This window comes from Haliotis rufescens, unplaced genomic scaffold (assembly GCF_023055435.1).
Source record: "Haliotis rufescens isolate VD_foot unplaced genomic scaffold, xgHalRufe1.0.p SCAF_1, whole genome shotgun sequence".
Lineage (NCBI taxonomy): Eukaryota > Metazoa > Mollusca > Gastropoda > Lepetellida > Haliotidae > Haliotis > Haliotis rufescens.
In genome coordinates, this window is record NW_025963779.1 from 20,218,010 (window position 1) to 20,241,789 (window position 23,780).

General features: G+C 37.7%; 1 protein-coding gene across 6 annotated transcripts in view; it reads right to left on the reverse strand.

The window, feature by feature from the left end:
• Nucleotides 1–23,780, reverse strand: part of LOC124115806 (transient receptor potential cation channel subfamily M member 3-like) — a 291,914-nt gene that overhangs the window by 84,949 nt on the left and 183,185 nt on the right. For all 6 annotated transcript variants that reach the window (XM_046476937.2, XM_046476936.2, XM_046476935.2 and 3 more), the window contains 2 exons: nt 19,327–19,406; nt 7,868–8,039 (listed from right to left, as the gene is read on the reverse strand). In XM_046476937.2, coding sequence (XP_046332893.2) covers nt 7,868–8,039; nt 19,327–19,406 — 252 coding nt within the window. The remainder of the gene's footprint in view (nt 1–7,867; nt 8,040–19,326; nt 19,407–23,780) is intronic.

The following is a 23,780-nucleotide window of genomic DNA, read 5'->3' on the forward strand; positions in this document are numbered from 1 at the left end:
CTCTTTATTTGCTTATTAATTTTTTTAAGCAGTCTGAGGAAAGATGAGAGTTTTTCGCAAAACAACTTTTAGTGATTTACACTCTGTAAACTGTCAATAGTGTACATCCTATTACCGGATCCGTTATCTAAACACTATTAACTCGTTACCCATAGAACAGATCAATTTTGTTAAAAGATCAATTATTGCTGTTGTTTTAATGTTACTACTGACCAAATTTTGTTATTCCATTGTCCATACCTTAACTCCTCTTATGTTTATAATGACAAATAGTAGTGTTTGAATTAATTTCCGAACAATATCTGAGTACTACACAAAACATACGAACGAACATAATTTGTCAAGTCCCCAAAATCATTTCAAACTGTCACAGGAATTTCTAATCCCCTGTTCAAACATAGTCTATGATTTATATGTTCTTGTATCTGGAAGAAATTAAAATTGTTTTTCCTAATTTTGGGGAGAAGGGGTTTGCTGGTGTTAACACCGTCATTCAAAAAGTCAGTAATCTATCCATACATGCTTAGTTCTTCATGGGCAAATTCCAGATTCAAGTCCAAAGTTAACTTGCATGATATCTACTGAAAATTGGAATCATTTCTTAAGATGAACAACTGACTCGCCTTTGCATGTGTTTGTGATAGGGGCCAGTGGTGCGGCAGGATACGCTCACCTTTTCGTGTACACCTGGTATCATCACTATTTGATAGTGATTCCTGAACACCTGCTTATGATATAGTTGGAATTATACAATGGACTTTGCTTTCAGCAGAGATTGCTTATAGTTACGGAATGGTCTTGTCGCTTCTATATTCAAGTATAAATTGTGCTACAATGTATATCATACTAATTTGGACAAGATAAGACAGTTACTGTAAGTCCAAATGGTGTATAATGCCACGTTCAAGATTATTATGTTTTCCACAAAAGGCGACTATGCTTGTCCTAAGAGGCGACTAACGGGATCGAGTGGTCAGGCTTGCTGACTTGGTTGATGCATGTCATCCTATCCCTCATGATGTCAATCACTGGACTGTCTAGTCCAGACTCAATTATTTACAGACTGCCGTCATATAGCTGGAATATTGCTGAGTTAAACAAAAAATAAGACAGATCATAGTGTTTGAAGTGTTCACATAAAAAACATGCTCCCATTCCCATGTTCCTTTACTTATTTCCATCAGAATGAAGGATGATGACAAATACTTCTCCCAAAGCAAAAAAGTAAAGAAACTACTTTGTCTCAAAATAATGCCGTCATTCAAATTCTTGACATGACTTCACTGAGATAATCCAATTTATCACAGAAAGATTTTTTTCTTTCTTTCCAACAAAGTCAAGGAACATGAATGAAATGTTTTCTGACTGACAGAATTTAGTCTTTGTCAATGTATGAACATTTTCAACAGGTTCAAAATACTTAACACATCTTAAAAACATATCTGTTAAAACACTTTTAATTTGTTTATGATCATCAAAACCATGACAGGCAACCCACAGGAGGTGATGCAGGACATTCCTGTGCTTGACTCCATCGCTTCCCCAGTGAGGAATTGTTGACTTATTGGTCAAAGTCTCCAGGTTCTTCCATAATTCTGGGTTAGGGCTCATGAGCAGCTTTTGTCTTGCCTAGACCTGGACAACTGCTCAGTTAGGATTCAGACACAATTCAGTAGTATATGGGAAGCTTGCATGTTTCTCCTCAGACAGAAAAACATGCAGCTAGACTGAAACATAGGAAGTTAACCCCACCAGAGCTGACTCACAGGGACCAAAACACACTTGAGAGCTTCACTGAAACATAGCAAGATGACCGTTTTAGAGCTAAGCCACAGGGACCAAAACACACTTGAGAGCTTCACTGAAACATAGCAAGATGACCGTTTTAGAGCTAAGCCACAGGGACCAAAACACACTTGAGAGCTACACTGAAACATGGCAAGATGACAGTTTTAGGTCCAACCCAAAGGGACAAAAACACACTTGAGAGCTACACTGAAACATAGCAAGATGACCGTTTTAGAGCTAAGCCACAGGGACCAAAACACACTTGAGAGCTACACTGAAACATGGCAAGATGACTGTTTTAGAGCTAAGCCACAGGGACCAAAACACACTTGAGAGCTACACTGAAACACAGCAAGATGACCCTATCAGAGGTCATTTGCATGTACCAAAACACACTTGAAAGCTACACTGAAACATGTCAAGATGACTGTTTTAGATCTAACCCACAAGGACCAAAACACACTTGAGAGCTACACTGAAACATAGCAAGATGACCGTTTTAGATCTAACCCACAGGGACCAAAACACACTTGAGAGCTACACTGAAACATAGCAAGATGACCGTTTTAGAGCTAACCCACAGGGACAAAAAATTACTTATCCTTATCCAAATTTATGATGAAATACTTGTATAAATATTCTTCTGAAAAAACTTAACAAATGTCAAGAATAACAGAAAATAACATGGAAATCAAAGGGTAATGACCTGTACATGTGGCATCTCTATAACCATCTACCCAAACACCACGTTGTGGGGGGCCCCAGGTCCATCTCAGTACCCTGCAGTAGTAAACAAAGTCATTTCTCACATAGAAAGATGCTTGAAAATGTGTTGCTAAATTAGTCTGACATTTAATCATGAAAAGGGAAATGTCATTCTGGGGAATGATATATATTGGCAATTTCACAGATGAATAAATGTAATCCAGTCTGTGGTAAAATACTCATAATAAAATACCTCTAATAGGTCAAGCCTGAAATGGGTCAAACACGTAAAAACACAATTTTTCCACATTCGAGGATGTCAAAACAATCGTTGTAAGTGAGGTAAATTCAATTTGTTCCAGCATTGCTTTCATGTCTTTTAATAAAGAGTGACATAAGCTTTTATCTTGAAGTCAACATCAGAACTGACAGAAAGGATTCCATTAAAAATAAATCACAGCATTCCAGAAAGTACAAACTGACACACACAATTACATACACGCCCAACAGCTGCAATCCGTGTATCTACATAATACAATGATGTACACACTCTCAAGGACCTGTGTCCAGGAGGATGTGTACAGCCAAGAATAGTCTCTCTTCCTGGACAGGGCCCATTCATCACTGATTACTCCCACAAAATGCAGCCAGGAACATCATCCAGGGCAATAATCTTTAGGATAAAAATTAGTGTCCCTCCAATCAAGGGGTACTGGGCTTGGATTGTGACCCATAAATGTGGTGTAACCATGTACCCCCCAGGAGCTATCATAATGAGCCAGGTCAACCCTCTATGTCAGTAATAATATAGACCACTTCCAGCGATGTCCACCAGCGACCCATCAGTCAACATCAGATTAATCCACAGTGACAGGCAAGTCAATATAGGCGTCAAATGAAATCAGTATACTTCAGTCATGACAAGCTAATATTCGGCAAGACCAGAAAATAACTCTAGTGGGGATTTACACGTCTGATCGGGCAGCCATTGCTCATATTTTCTGTGTTGGCCATCTCATTATTGCAATGAAGATACTGATGAGAATGTGTGTGCAAATTACAGGAGCTGTTCAGAGGAAAAGGTAATGGTTTCTATCACTGACTTCGTCCTGGTCTCCTGGGGCACACAAATGGCACCAGATCGATTCAGTCAAGGAGAAACAAAATAAATTTCATTTAAATGTTGGATGATTGAATATGCCCTACGTCTACTTATAGTAATTCTGACAAGATCTCAATTCTTTACATCGTTTTGTGAATGAAAGTATTTTTTCTTTGATCGTTCAAATATAAAATTTCAGCAGAAGTCGAACTCTTCACAGTATGAAGCTGTTCAAATGTCTTAAAAATGGATATTATGCATTGATGATGGTTCCAGGAGAAATGTTGTCCCTTCCAAATAAAATTTACAGCTTTCTAGTGCTGGAATTATATGTTACATGAGTGAAAGTTTCCAACTCAGTTAATGAAATCCATGGGAAAATCTCTTCACGTTATGCAATAACTGGTTTACTGCAGCAAATCAGAAAGTTTGTTACAATGACATATTGACCAACAGAAACAAATTATTTCTGGTGTTCTCATCTATTTGTCAGTAAACATTTCAGAGAAGATGGATAACATTTGTGTGACAGTTATGCTCAGTATTTTACATTTGAAAACATAGGCAAATGAATTGAAATAATCTGAGATAATGCCTTTATGACATGGTGTTCTAACACACATTTGAATGAAGGAAAACTTGAATTGGTTAAATGTCATAGAATTGAACAGACTTTACGAAATAGCGTAGTACCTAGTTTCCCTAGCCTTCACCTATTATCAGACATACTGGTTTAGGTTTGCATTCCCAAAGCCAGTGTATCATATCTGGTCAAACCTTCCCCAGTATCTCAAAATGTCTACTGTTAGCAACTCATCCAGTGCTAGAGGAATATTTTACCATCCCTCTTGATGTCATCTACAGATATGGTGAAAAGAACATATGGATGCCCCCACTGTTGTCAACTGGTGTGACTGGTCCCTACCCAATTACTTAGCATATATATATACCCCTGCAATACTGGATGACTGCCATTCCCATGAACCCAGATGTTAAAAACATACAGGGAAACCTCCTACACGGAATATCTTGATTGCATATTGTTGAACACATTACACTACTCTGAGGCGGTGCTCCTAGCAATAAACACTGCTTGTCAATACAATAATTTATCATTGGGAGACATCTTTGTAGTCATTGTTGACCTATTGCTCTGGGTAAATAGACAGTTTAGCAACCTAATAAGTGATCAATGACCGGGATTACAAACTGATAGTGTTGTAACACAAATACAAAAGACATCTGTAAGAGTATAATGGCCTCTAACTGCTCGGTCAGCAGTAATCATGTTACACACAAAATCAATTCACTGATGACTAGCCTCCATTGGGGTCCTGAAATAAACATACTGTCATGCCAGAGAATATATAAATGAAATCACTTCTTTCATTTACAATTCAATCCCGTAATATATCTAGCAAAAGGATATATATATTGAAATCCTATGAATAATCAATACAGCAAGCTAGATTCATGCCTATAACTGATATTCCTGTAAAACTATCACTTAACTAATTCCATGAACTGCCTCCATGAATTCCCAGTTACAGGGCCAAGTTGAGCTCAATGGGATTCAAGTTCCCCCTCAAGAAATAGTGTAACCAAAAAGGAAGATTGCTTCATCTTGGAATGTTTGCTTTTCAAGTAAAGTTTATTTGCATTTGCTTCAGATATTTCTCATGTGTTTATCTAAGGTTACAAGGATTTCAATCGATAGTTTTATTGGTGGTGCTGATTCTATAACTGTCTTATCTTGAACAAGTTTGCCCAAATTAATGTTAATCCTGCATCTATCATCACTGCTCCCTGCAACTCTCTGAACAGACATCTCACAGCACGGTACTGACAATACATTAGTGATCTTTTCAACTGGTCTTCTTTCACTAATCTGCTAGATGAGCTGGCCAGCTGGCCCAACCTGAAACTGCTATATGTAGCAAGTGCATGCATCATGTGAACTTGTCATGTGGTGAACTGTACATTGCATGATACAGTACCACTTACAGACAGTTCACCAAGGGCATCTTCACCTTCATCTGTTAAGTTCTCGCTTGTGTATTGACAATAAATCTTTTCGACTAAACAATGATATATCTATTGTCCTGAAACATATGTTCTGTGATGCAGTGATATATAAAAAATATTCAACTGTTCAATATCGTAATATTGAACCACTTGATGGTCATCTGAAGCCGATCTTCCTTCGAGATCAATCAGGTGATGTTTTGCAATTGGTATTTAAAGTGGTAGCCATCATGTCTGACTTCCACAGCTACTGACAAGTAATGCTAATTGAATGCATGATTTCTAATGTTCAAAATTCATAGTTGCTGTGAAACAGCTGGAAATTATTAAAATCCATAATGGTATTTGTAATATTGGCGTATGAGAAGGTGGTATGGATGGTTGGCAGGCAAAAATTACCAATTACTATGATAATATCTCAATTACAATCAGAGAATGATCAGATGATTACAATAGATAAAGCTCATAATAAAATTTACTCAGGCTTTTTTTTATCCCAAATTCTAAAAAACCCAGTACACAACACAAATGAAAAGCCATCTACATCAAACTGTTATTAATTTTACTTTGATATCTTAGTATAAGTGTCCAGTTAGATCTGCATGGAATGTTATTTGGGATAAATTTAAGTTATGAAAAAAATGTATTTTAATTCAACCACATTCTAAATGAAATGGGAACATTGTATATATCCTTTATTTAAAGTCTCAATAAAAAAGATATTCTTTTACCTTAGCAGTGTCCAGCTGTAATTGTGAGATTGTGCAGCCCTCTGGGTAGCATAGTTTAAAGTATAGAAAAGGTCAGTGAATTCCACAGTGTATTGCACACTGTTGAATGTGTTGTGTTGTCATTCATTGTAGCTTTTGGGAACAGTAGAAAAACAATTTGTCTCACAAATAGATCTTAATACTAAATTTGTCTTGAGGATTACTTAGATTAACTAGAAAAGTGTGTGCAAGTACTTGTGAAACCAGAGGGAGCCCCATCATGACAATTTCTAGAAGGCCTCAGAAACACACGGCCACACATGTCCAGTGTGATGCCATTACCTTTGATGAGATACACAGCAGATTGAAGCACCTTTCCTCCAGCTAACAAAATGAGGCACCTGAAGGCATCTAAACCTCAGTGCCAAAACAACCTCCCTCATGGCATCATTTCTGGTATGGGGAACACATGTCCCAATGCATTATAATTCAAATCCAGAAAGTCCTATATCTCTATTTCCTTCACCAGAAAGTTAAACACAGCTCTGGTTGAAATATATCACTTCCACTTGGGAAATAAACATGTCATATGCAATGCAATTGTAAGTCCTATGTCCCATTACTGACGTAACATAGCTGTCAACCCCTAGATGTCTAAATGCGCGAGAAGCCAGCTTCCAGGGACTGCAAGCCCCGCTGGGTCCAGAGCTAAGCTGGTAAGCGAAAACTGGTTTTGAATGATTTTAAGACCATTTTAATGGCCTTAGAGAGCATGTATTCTGAAAAATTATATTTTTATCTACATTTTATATGAATGCGGGAGAAATTCCCAACCTTGCATGTGAGCGTGATAAATGCGGGATGATTCATTATTGATCAAGCTACCTCAAATGTTCATTTCTTGACTACCCGTCATCTTTCTTGGTTGCTTGCACAATACACCACCAACATACCCTGTTCATTGTCATGTTACACCAAGTCCTCCTTTTGCTTATCCATCCATTACCATAACTCAATACCTCTTTGTATTTCAGTAATCATCTCCTATTTTCAAACATCTCCTTTTTAATGGAGAACATGATCCTGAGGATAGAAGCAATTGAAAAAACAGAGTATCTTGAAATCCAAAAATGATTGCAACAGAGCTTCCAAAATATGTAAGAAATTAACTAACATCGACAGATACGAGAAAAAATTAAATAATGTACATGAAAAAGGGACTGATATACATTGAAATACTGTATACATCTTATGAACTTGCAGTTCATTATTATCCAGTATCATGCAGAATGCCTCTTTGTAGTGTATGTCTTTTACTTTGTGTGTTTCCCTTAACTATTATCAGTATTAACAACTAAATAAATATGCTACTGCAATAAAATCTGTCAACAACATCATAGCCCAAATACTAAAACCAAACTATAGCCCTTGCAGCTTTAGCCTTGATTGCAACAAAAAACAGTGAAATATTCCACATTCTTTCCTGTATTGCCTTACACAAAACCCCGAGCAAAACGACAGTATGAGCTTCACACACCTGTGCCTTGCTGGGATGGGGTGCCCCTTGGAACTCGATGGTGCCATATGCATCAGTTGGTCTTGGTTCTGAGTGCTTGATAGGGTGCCATCGCTCATCATGCTTTGGAGTGTCATCTTCAGGGGGTCGAGGCAGGTTCCCATGCCATGCCTCCCCACGCCCACAGCAGCATCTGCAAGCATGAACATTTTATCAGCACCCACAAGCACTTCATCATTCTCTGAACTCCATAGAGTGTCTGTAACATGAAAGACCCCAATTTTAACAAACTCAAAAATGGTTCTAAAGTAGCATAATGATTCCCCAATGAACAAAAAGTGCATTTTCCCTCTAATGATCCACATGTCAAACAGCCTCATTTGGGTATATTTCAGCAGTATTCTGTTCCTTGGCATGATGTCACGCTATATGGCATGGATGCTATCTGACCTCATTTACTTAGTCAACTCAGTACAATCAATAGCAACATGCTGTAAAAAAAATAAAGCCCTCTTGTTGGAGCGGAAACATTTAACGGTTCAACTGGAACATTTACTAATACAATCGAGCATGCTCTTTCTACAAAAATCTCAAAGAGTGTCGTATGAATCTTGCTTAAAAGTTGTTTGATCAGGGTAATAACACTCAAGGCCTAAGTGAAGCTTTTAAAACATTTTAGGGTAGACATGTGGAGGACATTTCCAAATTTGACTCATCAGTGAGAGAAATGATGTCCGATGCAATTCCTTGTTTTGACTTGTACATATAAAATGCTCCCATGTTTTTGTAGATGAACAATTAACTTGCCTTTGTATGTGTCTGTGATGGGGCAGGGTAGGCTCACCTTTTAGCAAGCACCTACTTGATAGTTATTCATAAAGACATGATATAGATGGAATCGTACAATGATTTCTTATGTTTGTTTGTTTGTTGTTTTGCCGCACCCAGTAATATTCCAGCTATATGATGGCAGGTGCAAATAATCGAGTCTGGACCAGACAATCCAGTGATTAATATCATGAGCATCAATCCACGCAATTGGGATTCGATGACATGCATCAACCAAGTCAGCAAGTCTGACCATCCGATCCCGTTAGTCGCCTCTTATGACAAGCATTGTCGCTTTTCACAGCAAGCATGGGTTGCTGAAGACCTATTATTCTACCCCGGATCTTCACGGGTCTGATTTCTTATGAATATGGAAAGTGTTTTGAATATTTATATTTATTTATTCAAACATACAAATACCTCACAGTTCGATTTGTGCGATGGATAAAAAAACAAACCAGTTGACATCCCTACAGGTGAGGTGAAATTGGGTTTAACGTCGCGTCCAAGATTATTGCACTTATATAGCGACGTGCATGCACGTGTGTGTGTGTGTGTGTGTGTGTGTGCGTGTGCGTGCGTGCGTGCGTGCGTGCGTGCGTGCGTGTGTGTGGCTGCTTGTACTAGTCCGGACTGATACCGATTTATAGTGCTAGCTCACTGAGATACCATGTCGCAGTTTAACATGAATACCCCACTCAGACACAGTATACTGACTCCGAGCTGACCAGTCCTTGTTTTAGCCCCTTAATGTCGAGCGCCAGACACAGTAACAACAAGTACCATCTTTAAACGTCTTTTGGTATGACGCGGCCGGGGATCGAACCCCGGACCTTCCGCTCTCCGGGCGGACGCTCTACCACTAGACCACGGAGGCGGTCTTGCCCTACAGCATAAAATATGGGTCTTGCCGATACAGTGTCCAAAACACACTTATCATCTTTCATTTAACGATCCCCAAAAGCGCTTGTACAGTGATCAGAGATACTAAACAGATACCTTAATGTGGATGATGGTTTCAGATAATCAAATCTGTTGATTATGTCAGAGTACAGACAACCGAATTTAGGCCCAAACTTTAACATTCAAATTAGTGTAAACGTCTGTCGAATTAGGTTAATTAGATCTTAAATGCGCAAAGTGATCTTATAGATACCTATCAGAAAGTAATCACAAATTCAATATTTGATCTAAGAATTAAGGTCAAAGGGTTACCTAAATTATCTGGATAGTTTATATAATGTCTTGGTATCAAGACTGAAAGGTTGGCCATGGTATTTATTTTTCATAGTTTAATGGTCAATAGCTTTTGTTTCCCATTCTATGTGGTTTCTGTAATATAGAAAATGCCTAATCTTCGACAATCCAGTGTATAATATCTCAATTCTAATATCAGAAATACCCCATCTTCCCAAAGCAAGAGTCCAATTTCCATCCTTGCGCCAAACTAGGCTGGAATTACGAAGTTATATTTTGGCTGGACTAACAAGTCTACGCAAAAGTCCAATCAAAAGCACTTAACAAAATCAAATTCCAGGTTGTAAACTTTGATAAATAGGCCCACGTGTATCGTGTATCGTATCGTGGGTCAAGTATGACGATGCATCGGAATATTGGTGTAACTAAAACTTCCATCAGTGTCCATCAGTCATGGTCTTACGGACTGATTTCTTGGTAAGTCAAAGAGGTTTGTAAATTACTTTTCTTTCTGAGCTTTTTTTTCATTCCTTAGTTTTACTTTACTGAGTAGTCGAAACACTTCGTGAGATTGCGTGACCTCAGACTTAATGATTTTTTAACCCATGTGCAATGATTAATATCATGATCAACGATAAACGCTGATAACGTCTGACCATCCGATCCTTTAGACGCTTGTAATGACAAGCATATGTTGCCGGGTAGCTATTCTTACCAGGAATCCTACGTACATGATGGAACAAGCAAGGAATCTCTCATAATGATAAGCAAGATGCCTTGCATCATCTCAGTAATGGATGCTCAAGTCCACCTGAATGATAACAGTGTCACACCTATCCATGTCACTGTGAACTGTTCAAAAACTATAACTATTTATTAATTTTACCAACAAATATCCAAGCACAACAAGCAAGCTTAAATAATGTATATAGGTTTGAAATAGCATAAAACTCAACAATGCAAAACTGTCACTAATGAGTATCTTATTGCCAAGCGACAACTGTGTATGGTCTGTTTGTACACTCAACAGGAAGTAGTCGGGGATCCACAGGCTATTGCTAATGACTGTGCAATTCTCAAGGATAAATCTTTCAATCAAATTTAAAGAAAACTGATTGAACTCTCAATGGTTGTCATCATCAGATGCCTCTTAACTCATGTTTGTCCAGTGCAGGAAACTTGCACGGATGTGTAAGATATTGGTCAATTTTCTAGCAGGGTGTGGTGTTCTTTCCTTTTGTAGCTCAGCATCCAAAAAACAAAGGTGATCACAATTCTATGAGCTGACTGAATAACTTCGTCTTTGATAATTTGCAGACAAAGAATATCAATCAATGTTTTGTAGTAAACATTATACCATGATAATACAGTCTGACTATCAATTTGAAAATCTTGATCATTTCATGATTCTTTCATGTATTGTTATTTTACCATCTATAATAGCAATTCCAAATACACATTCTGTTTTGCCCAAACAGGCGTCTTGATAACTTATTATTTCCAGCTACCAAGTTCTATTTCTGGAATTTTTGATCATAAGACAACAGTCCTTCAAACAGAACCTCACCTTGTGAGAGTAACAATATATTAATTAGCTTTCCAAATACCATATTGTGCCTAATCTAGTACAAAACAACTGCAGCAGTGCTAATTAAGCCTATTCAAACTCATGCCATTTTCATTTCTACAACATCAACCTTGCCAACGCCTGAGATTCTTACATACAGAATTAATTTTCCTCATCCCTAATACCAAATAAAGAGATCATTCAGACGAACATCAGACAAAAGTGTGATTGATTCTTTAAATAGCCATCTTCCCGATACTGTTGGTAGATGCTGACAGGGGGAGAAATCATGCAAAGAGGTGACAATACAACAGGGCCCTATATAAATTATGAAGACTCATAATGTTTGTCTTGATGATGAGACGTTTGATAACTGTCCCATTAACCCCACATTTCTTTACAGTTTCTGCTATCAATATTGATTTTATTTGCCTAACTTCAGCTGCAGCCCTCATTCAACAAACCTGAGATTCAATTATCACGTGATGAGCATTTCATTACTTAGAACGCACTGGGCAAATCCAAAATGCAATAATATCCCAAAATTTTAGACAGGAATAGATAGAAAAAAATTCAACTGAAACTCCCATGATTCAGTTTGCAATGATCCATGATTAATTCCGGGAATTTTTCTAATCAAGTCCAGGCCATGTTCTCATGGTGATTTTCCACTACTGCAGTCATCCCTGTCAATTCAATGTAATAACTTATAGATAAATAACATCCTACTACCCACAGGCAATATGTCCAGAGATGAAGACCGTTTTAAACACAAAATGAGTTCTTTGAGCTCTTCTATCCATTATCCATCCCCAGCACATAATAATCATCTAATTTCTTAAAACTCTCACAAGGCTTAATCCTATCAAGCTCATAAAACACATTTATGACAATCCTGTTCTCCTATTATATCAAATCTGATGACACATTAGAAAAATATTTTGACAAAACAGAAATGAGTTATTCAACAAATTTTCAAAGTGCAACATGCAAGACTTGAAGATGTGCTTTCTGAATTATTGATGAAGAATTCTAAACGGAAGGTTTGTTGTACCAACACTGGCAACAGCTTGACAAGGAATTAAATGAGATGTCTACAAAATGTGTTATACTCCACATTATACTTCAAACTGTGTCAAAGACAGTACAGTCAAATCAATATCAATCTGTGCATCAGTGTGTGGAGTGTGTGTGGGTGCAAGGGGCTATGACAGCGCTTCATACAACACCAAGGAACGCATTGTGTTCTTGTAGAGGAAGAATTGCAACATAGAATATTGAGCAATACAGATGTATTAGGCTGGAAATATTATATGTTGAACAATGACTAATTCCTAATTTGAAAACTTTATGATGTATTCTTCTGGAATGCAAGAAATTACAGGTGAAAGGTATAGATTATAGTATCTGAGCGAATAAAACCTTTTGTTCAGTATTCATCAGACCTATACTGTCTGTTAAAGAAGCAGAAATATGTTACCATTATTTCTTTTATAGGTTCCTGAAGTGAAGTGTCACTGAGTTCAATCATTGCATTATAGGTTCCTAAAGTGAAGTGCCAGTGAGTTCAATCATTGCATTATAGGTTCCTGAAGTGAAGTGTCACTGAGTTCAATCATTGCATTATAGGTTCCTAAAGTGAAGTGCCAGTGAGTTCAATCATTGCATTATAGGTTCCTAAAGTGAAGTACCGGTGAGATCAATCATTGCATTATAGGTTCCTTATGTGAAGAACCAGTGAGTTCAATCATTGCATTACGGGTTCCCAGTAAATTCCCACCCACATCACCTCATTTACGGATCACCCATGACCATCCTGTAATATCTGTTCAGGTTTCGGTAACCTGTAAGAAATCAAAAGTGGGATCATGCACAGTGGTTAGCAAAGTCAACCCACCTAATTCTTTTCCCTCGGAATTACTGGAAGTGTGAGGACACCGCACTATAGGATCCCTGTCAGGCAATGGATGCCCACATCATTGTCATGCTAAGGTGGACAAGGGACTTGCAGCTCCCTGTTCCTTGTGTTTCACTCTTTATACTGCAGGTCTACATTTCAAAGTGACCAAAATGATGTCAGCAAATTATTTCATAACTATGTAATGACCATTGTCGGATTTAACACCTAAATGTTTCAGAGGGATTGTGCTCCACATTCTGGTGTACTGTCTCATTGAAGGTCTAGACGCTGCAATTTGGCGCCCTGTGTGAAACTGAAACATTGTTTCTTTGTAATTAAGGGTAATCATTCACTGCTAGATTGATCCAGATCAAATTTGTGTTGACAGACAAACAGAGTAGTATTTGAGTGACCTCAATCAATGGCAAACTTGTTTGGACACACAATTAGTCTGAGTTGCTGGCATCCCTCTTCTGAAACTCTACCATGACTTTGGAAACTACTTGAATTAGATCGGCCAGTAACTAACAATGCCTCTACTTCAAAAGGTCACATCACTATCACAAGACTGACTTGTTTCTAGAATATTTGAAATATTGTAGGCGATTGTACGATTCCAAATATATCATAGCATGTGTTCATGAATCACTATCAAATAGTGATGATACCAGGTGTTTGCGAAAAGGTGAGTGTATACTGCCCCACTTGTGGCACCCATCACAAACAAGGCAAGTGATTTGTTCACCTGAAAATACATGGGAGCATATGGCACAGGTCAAAACAGGGAATTGCATCGGACATCATTTTTGTCATTGGTGCGTCAAATTTGGAAATGTCTTCCACATGTCTACCATGAAACCTTTACTGCGGCCTTGAGTGCTGTAACCCTGATCAAAGAACTTCACAGAAAGAGTTGTTACATGAACAGCGCTCTTTAAAATCTTGGTAGAAAGAGCATGCTCGATTGTACCTCAAAAGTTATGAAATGTAGACACCAAGGGCTGGAGCTGCAGGAAGATTGCTCGACATAAAGGGAAAGTTGACTATTGGAAAGTTGAATAATAAATGGTAAATCAAGATAATGTAAAAACAAGTAACTGGAATATTTTACACAAAATGCTGAATATATATTCCTTAATGATTATCCATTTGTAAAAATTGTATTTGTGGGCAAATTTTAGAGACACCATTGTTTCATATGGTATCATCTATGCAAACTTTTAGCTTCATGATGTTCAGGGTCTTAAAAGGGTTTTATGGATATGTCTAAATGTATAAGTTTACAATGATGGACTGATGACAAAGAGTCAGGGCACATATTCTATAACTTCCAGTTCAGGTTAGCTAAAGCTATAAGAAAACATTTCTTTCTTTGGCAAAATCATTTAGCTAATGTATGTTACAAAATACAGAGCTGTAGTTCCTGTAATATTGAAAGAATGTTTGTAAATAACTTTTGGACATAAATCGCTTTGAAGAAACAACAAAAAGTTTACAATGAATTTCAATGGCAAAAAGAAAGCTTGAAGTAGACACTAACCAATGAGCACACCGAGGAACAAACTATCACAAACAACAGCACTCTAATATCTATAGCATCTTATAGAATCTTATTTAGAATCAAACTATACAAGGTTTGTTTTATATCTTTAGGAGTGGCAGTTTGAGAGTTCAGCTTGCTGTGCATTATGTTCTGATTGTCTCTACTGAAGGCGAGCAACTGACCCAGTGTACCACTCATAATGATTTCCCTTTGATTTGTTTTCATTACCATGTGTGTATTTGCAAATGATTATTATTTTTGTATATCATGTTTCGCAAGATCAATTTCTGTACGGATGTTACCTTTATATGAACACTGCCAAATGAAGTATTTAGTGGTCATTGACCTTGATAGGTTGAGTAATGCTAAACACCAATTGATTCCATTTGGATTCAGTCAGAGGCATCAGTCAACCTTTCATTCCAAGTCGTAGTCTTGAAAAATTGATACGTAGTCTATGTTGTGGATACTGTAGGCTGCATATACCAATAAACCAAATATAACAACATTCAAAATATTTGGAAAAATAAATATTAAACCTGGCTCTTAAAATCACAATAAAAGCTTATTCATTACATTATACTGGTACAATCTTCTGGGAATATTTTTTTATAAAATGTAACAAAACAAGCATTGTTTTGTCAGTCACAAAATAGGCTCATCATTTAATGTTTGGCTCAGTGGATAAACAGCTTCAAGTTGGAAGGTGTTTTGTGTGTGCAAAACTGCATGACAATGTCAATAACTGGGTAGACTAATCACATGATAACTAGGAGACTAAATAAATATTAAATGATACATGCATTACATTGGTGAAGGATTTGGAACACCCTTTCTTGAATCTCACACCTCAGAAAATACTTTTCTTTGGGGGATTAGAAATTAGCACAGCCAGAGACAAAGGTGAGGGGGAGTAGGACTTCACCCTTCCTGACAGCTGTTTTCAACCATTTTCTCTAATTAGGTTGGAAATTTTCTACATTAATTTGAGCCCTCTTAGAGTTTTTTCTTTAATATGATCATTTTCAAGTGTTGGATAACATTTTTTTGTCTTTTTGTTATTTAACGACACACTTAGCAATATTTCAGCTATATGACAGAGGTCTGGACCAGACAATCCAGTGATTGATATGAGCATTGATTCACGCAGTTGGGATATGATGACATGCCTCAACCAAGTCAGAGAGCCTGAGCACCAGATCCTGTTAGTAGCCTCTTACAGCATGGATGGCTGAATACCTATTCTAAACCCGATCTTCACTACCAGGTCCCATGAATAACAACTTGTGTCATTGTCTCATTATCTGAGATAAGTCAGGGGTGATTCTAACATATTTGCTTGACCAATGTTTTGAATTCATAGAAAATGTTAATGCTGACAAAGAATGATCAATCATATATTGTCTTAGTTCTTTTCTTGTTTCACCTTCTATAGTGTCGAAGATGTCCAGTTTGGTAGGAAAAACTCAAAGAATGTCAAATTAGATCAAGATATTCATACATTCACACAATGATTTTTATGTTTCTCAAGTATTTCCAAAATTAAAAAAGATTACATTGTACTCTACGTAATCACCCATTCATACCAGGATTGGGTGTAATGAGTTCATTGATCTCCTGATTTGGATGAGAATATTGCAGAGCTCCTTCTGGTACATTTCATTTGAGTGCATTATCAAACATCTCTTCAGATTATACAGGAGAAGTTACTCTATTTTAAGACGGATCAAATAACTGGCTATGCCAGCTGTAATAGCCTTTGATTTAAGCCTGGATATATTACAAAAAAATGACAACTATAATACCATGCTAATCACTTCCTGAGAGATAACACATATTCTCGCACAACTAATGCATTCACTTCTAAAACTCTATCCCCAAAGGTTCAAAGGTCAGTATTTCTTTTAGTTACTAGGTCAAATTCATAGAGTTCCACAAGATTCACATCAAACTCAAATCCAAATGTGCTGTCAAATTGTAACCTTCCTCAACCTCTATCAAAGGATCTGTTTCCTTCCCGATGGCGAGACACAATGGAATTAAGCAGCCCTGATATTCTTTATTGACAGTGATGTTAGGTCTTGACAGTGCCTGGACATGCTGTATGTTGACAGAATCTATATGCCGGCCCTCCCGCCCTACTTCCGACTGTGTCCAGCAGAGCTGTGGAGACTCAAGTGTCAGCGTAATCTCCTCTCTCTCCCTATCACACATTTATATAAATCATTGCTCCAGGCGCTGAGACATTATCTGCAGTGAAACAGATCATTAAAAATATTTTAAAGCGCTTTCCACTTTTTCAGGAGATCCGATCTTTCTGTATTTTCAACCGCACAATTCATCAGGTCTAATTTTAACAACAAGAGCCATTTTTTTTATGGGCTCAGGAGTTCAATCTTTTTTAAATTTGTATTTCACAAAATTCTGAAAGACCCTTGGCAAGTGCATGCTTCACATTTCCCTAATTGGCAGCTGTGTAAACTGTTGCCAACTCTATTTACCACATCGCGTGTGTTGACCATTGATGCCATGTTAAATGCCAGACATATCCAAATTCACAGAACCATTAAACTTTCAGAACTTTTCCAATTTCTTACTGTAATTTAAAGGAAATCATTCTCCTTGTAGCCTTGTAAGTGCCAGAGTAACATGGGGCTGTTAGGGGGCCATAGGGTTCTCCATCAAGCTTACAAATGTATGCCTTGGAGGCACTAACACCCCCTTCATCAAGACTGCATTGCATGGTGGGAGCCAGGCTTAGACAGCCTCGACCAAAATAGACCAGCTAGAAACAGAAATCAAATTTGTCTTGGCTTTATAGACATTCAGTGTGTCACAGTAGCCGGAAGCTTGCAGTTCTCAATACAGACATGTAATTTTAATGTGGTTCCAGGCTTTTGAAAGGTTTTCATTTTCTTCCTTAGACAAAACATCATGGTCTTGAATACTTGGAATGAAAAAGAGGAAGATATTACTGGAGTCTCCTCATTTGTTTTTTCTAGGGTTAATCACAGCATCAGTAAAATCACATCGTAAGAATCAATATTCTTATAAAAGATTCCTGTGTAACACCGAGTGTTTTACATGGTTGGATGTGTATGGGACTGTGCTCTGACGAGTCACTGGCAATAGGACAATAGGAAGCCACAGATGTGCAAGGGTCTAATTTCCATCCAGAGTTTCATACCTAGGATATGTATGACAAAGCTGTTTGAGCAATGCTAATGTCAAGGCACGGCCAATATGGGCTTCATAGACTTTAATTAAGTAGGATTTATGAGACCCTGATGCACTACCATGATGGTGATGACTCCATTGTTTTTTATGCAAGGCCATATTCTCTCACTCTTAAATGTACACAAGGCCCAGGAACGAAATGTTGCTACAAACAGATGAGGTCAAGGCAGGGTTCAAATTAGTCAATGTTTTAGGCCACTGAGATATTGCTTTCCCAAATGCCCCGAATAGTTTAAAAATATTGTTAACATAAAGAAGAATGTTAAATCAAAACTTGATGAAAAAGCATAGAATTGTCCCTCATTGTCCCACACTTAACAGTTTTGCAGGACTCTAAAATAATACAGGCATTGAAACAGTCATTGCTACAATCAATAGAGGTAACAAGCAACAGAGTGGGATCTACAGTCCGAGCAAAGATCACTTGGACCTTCAGGACGAATAGTAATAATTTGTATGTTACTTGTTCAGACACTTACAATAGCTCAGCCATTTCATGCTTGTCCCTCAGTTCCTAGTTCAGATAAGATATATTTTGCAGGGTGAGTTGGGTTTAACGCCGCTTTTAACAGTATTCTAGTTATATCACGGCGTGTCAGCTTAATGTGGGAGGAAAGCCCGAAGTGATCCAGGTCTCAGACGTTTACCACTTCGGTGAAACCCACGAGCACGGGTAGGGTGCTGAAAAACATAGAAACATAATCTGGGCGAACTGGGATTCGAACCCACAATCATAGGTTTCTGGCGTGCCCAAGGGATGCAACTCTGCACAGCGAATCACGGCGCCATAGACAACTGGGCCACCCGTGCCCCCCATATTTTGCAGATGTTTCATATTTAGTGAGTATTTGGCTTGTTATGTAGTCAGATACAATGACTTATCTTTCTAAGTCTTCTGATAGATTAACTATAGTCCTATTTAGTCCTTAACTTCTTTAAAGCAGGCAGTATAGACGTTCCCAAGAAGATTGTCCATACTGCAAGGTTTCCAGACTAACAAGGTTTCACTCTGTCATTCCAGCTTTAATTTAGGAAATCTTCTCAAACCCCTAATTGTTATGTGGACTTTCACAAAGCAATCTCTGTGCTATGATTAGTGCAACTCCTACACACTAAGACAGACTTACAATAGTCGTAGCACTTAGATTGCGTTGTTGAACAAGGTGCTGATCCTCTAGATATCTCTGTACACATCCATTATTACTCACTTTGTTGCATCTCTGGAACTCTTGATGAACTTGGAACACTCTCTCTTGAAAAATGTCTTTTCAACCCAGGACCTTTGACTCTGAAAATCATAAGAATATAAAGATTATAATAATGATGATGAAAGTAGCATTGAGTTTTCACTGTTTGTTTGTTGTTTAACGCTGCACTCAGCAATATTCCAGCTATATGAATGAGGTCTGTAAATAATCGGTTCTGGTCCAGACAATCCAGTTATTGACATCATGAGCATCAATCCACGCGAATTGGATACGATGACATGCATTAACCAAGTCAGCAAGCCTGACCACCCGATCCCGTTAGCCGCCTCTTATGACAAGCATACAGAGAGCAGAATGAAAATACAAAATATGCACATGGCAATTTCACTTTCTGAACAGTTAAAATGTCTCAACATAATTCTTGAAAGTTAAATTTTCCAAAATTAGTTAAATTTCAAATTGCTTGGAGTGACTAATAGCTTATTTGTAGATTAAAGCAATAGTTCAATCACATCTGGAAGGTCAAATGTTCAATGTGCGATCACATTTGGAAAGTTAAATGTTTAAATACATTTGTACCAATGTTTCACATTTTGAACAGAAGATGGTGACTGATGTGATAAACCCACGCAACAAATTTGGTTACAAGTCAACATTTGACATGAGACGTCATATGCCATCAAATGTGTCAAACGTAGTTGAACAGAAGGACAAACTGTACAGCCACCTTCTGTAAGGTTAGATCAGGTACCTGAGACTGGTTAAAATTCAAAATGTCAATACCAGAAAACCAGTCTCGATTATCAGCCAAAAGAGATTACATAGGGCAAAAAAGGCAAAATGGTGATGAAAATTATATCAATGGATTACTGAAAATCAGTGATGACACCAAGAGTTTGTGAAAAGAGTAAGCATGTCCTGCTCTACCAAGAAACCTGGACAAAGTGTGATGAAGATTATATCAATGGATACCAATAAACAGTGATGCCACCAGGTGTCTGTCATCCACTACTGTGTGTGAACATCTGAGGAACTTCCGTATCTCTTAAAATCAAGGTATAAGTTCCATGTTAGCAATAGTCTGAAATCCATGTTTCTTGTTTTAACACCATACTCAACAGCAGTCAAGATATATGACGGTTAACAATCAAGTCTAGACCATCTGATCCAGTGACTGATATGGTGAGCAACTAAATAATCCACTCCATCAGGGTATGATAACATATTATCAAGTACAACCAAGTCACCAAGTGTGACCGTTTGATTAATTAAATTGATTCTTACTACCAGCATACGTTGCTGGAGACCAATTCTAAACCAAGAAATCCCGACTGGATGTCCAAAATGAGGTCTGGTCTAGTTGGTGTCTATCCCTTTGACACAGTAGTGTTGATAATTCAAGGACAATTTAATGCCATCAGAAAATCTTTCAAACTGACATTTCATAAAGATGTACCAGTACTTCAGCTATAAAACCAACACAACAGGTTCAAAATGTTGTGAATGTTGTAAAAGAAGGAGAAAAGGGACTGCAAATTGCCTGATGCATGGGACAGTATTCTTTCCAAGTTGAATACCATATTTGCCAAAATAAGCACCCTGGGAGCTTAGAAAATGCCAAAGGGGAAGCTTATTGAAACCATGCACAACGAGTTAAATCTGATTTCTGAGATTGAGCATAGTAAATAAACTCAGTTCAAACATTGATGAAACTAAAACTTTTGTTATGAAGCTATCATATAGTCAGTCTGAGCTGCTGTCGTCTGTAAAACAATCCATAATACACACTAGAAAACATGGAATGCCATGTACATTTTCAGTCATTGTTGGAGGTAAGGTGAAATGGGGTTTTACGTCACATCCAAGATTATTGCATTTATATAGCGACCTGCATTCATGTGTGTGTATGTGTGTGTGTGTGGCTGCTAAATATACCAGTCGAACTGAGGCCGATTTAATAGTGCAAGGCCACTGAGATACCATGCTGCAGTTTAACATGAATACACCTCTCAGACACAGTATACTGACTCCCAAGGTGAACAGTCCTTGTTTTAGCCCCTTAATGCTGAGTACCATCTTTTAACGTCTTTTGGTATGACGCAGCTGGGGTGGTCATTGTAGGAGCGCTTATAAAGATGACTTGTCAGATTGTTGGTCTGAGGGGTGCTTATTGGCACAGGGCGCTTAATGCAGAGAATATGGTACTTCAGCTCATTAATTCATGTGTGTCCCATAAAGTATATCACAATGACAAAAGTGTTGAATCAATACCGAAAACTCTTTCATTTCGTATACATAACATGAACATATGGTATTCCATCAAAACATTCCCTTATCAAAAACAATTTAGAAATAAGCAGACAATTTCACCCGAGCCCTATGACAGACTAAACAAAAATACCAAGTAGCCTGGTTGTGTTGACAATTGTACAACCTCACAGTTGACTGGTTAAACAAAACAAAATTCAGAAACAATGTATGACATGTTGATGTGCATCTGTTGTCATATGAATAAATGTATTTATTAAACATTCTTAAAACAAGAGGCCTGTATCGCTCACCTGGATAGTTATATACATTTGCATTGTACTGTATATAATACTGCAAATATTTCGTAATTCTGACTCTGTCAGCATTTAAAATAGGTGGATGGCAAATCTGACAGCATGAACATGTACTTCTCTAGATACAAATGTAGTGTAAAGATCTGAACTGTTTCCATGTTATGATCCAGGATCTAAGTTTCCAGAGGTAAGGCTGGACCCCAGGGCGAATCCTATTGGCATAAATGTATTATTCTCTTCATAACAAACAAATGTATACAATGTATCTGTTTATCAAAGGGTGGGGATAATATCAGTTTGCATGTTATGGTCAAGGTTGTAAATCATTTTGGGAGTGCCAACAGAAGGGCCAGTCCTGGTAGCATATGTGCATTCCTCTCGTTATACTCAGCAATTGTACATATGGTTAGACGAAGGGGATCTTAACTGTGTCCAAGTTATATACACTTTTCGGCCCCGCCCCTCACCCCCTCTATTTGTACAACTGTGAATTCCCACCACCTGAGAACACTTCCAACCAAATATGGTTGATGTCCATCTCTTAGTTCCAGAGAAAAAGTTGTTTAAAGCAATATTGCCTTCAGACCTGTTGAGCTAAAAAAACAAATACTTCTTATGCAAACAAATGGGTTGTCATGTGTATATATGTATACACAGTATTCTCACTTTCATAGCTAATAAATATTGTACACGTCCCTATCGCAAAAATGTCTTAAGTGGTAGGACATTACCAACTTGTTTATTGCCTTCATCACGTTGTTGTCGGGTAGCCTAGTGGTTAAAGCATTATGTGACGAACATGGTGTCCCCCACTGTGATATTGCTGCAAAGCGGTGTAAGACCATACTCACTCACTCACTCACTCACTCACTCACTCACTCATCACATTGTTCATACATGTTATCTTCAAGAGACACACAATTAGGCTATTAGTCTTTAACATCTTAAAGTTTAGTTGGTGAAATTAACTGTTGGATAGTGAAGCGTTTACTTACACTTTAAACCACCGACAATGCACCCTGTATCTCCCTTTGCACGACTGAATCTGACTCACATTCCTGACAACTCAGGTGCCCCAGCAAAGTATCTCTGCAGTATACTGGACACATTCTGCCATTTTGGTTAGGTATGCAAGTTTTCAGCAACATGCAGGTATGCATGTACTTCAAGTTTTTCAGCTTCCATTTTTATTTCACTCGTATTTATTCTAGGTATTTGGTTTTTTTCCTAGAGCTATAAATTTTAATATCCAGACACAAACTAATCCAGACTACTCCTGATTGGTTTATATATCTAGGAGCAAGTGATCAAGTTGTCGTCCCAATTATATTTAACCTAACATGTACAGGTGGACTCATTACTTCTACTATTTCTTAGAATCCGGAATACCGGTATATCTGGCCTGCTGTCAATATCAAAAGCATCAAACAAAATATGGCCACCAAGTCTCTGGTTCACTGTATGTATACCTCAGATGTCTCCAAATAATTTAGGAAATTATCTGTCATTATTTCTGCTGCTTGAGTTTCAGCTGCCTGACCTGATGGCACTTTGAAATAATTAGGTCCCCAGCATCCTTTAGAACAGTGTTGGGTACTTGTGAACACCAGAGAAACAAAATTGGGTTTCTGTGATTCTGTTTACATTTTTGTAATTGCAAAAGCTATAATTGCTAAGTGAAGGACTTGGAATGGGAAGGTTCTCTATGCTGTGAAGTACTGCTAGGCATAAACAAAGTAGCACACTGATATTGACAAAGACACTGATAAAATCTTCCTTTGTCATAGACTAGTACATACAATAACCATGACACGGCTAATAAAGAAAACTGTTTTCCAAATTTGGTAGCCCCTATTAATAAAAATATATCTAGTTATCTTCTCTTCTATT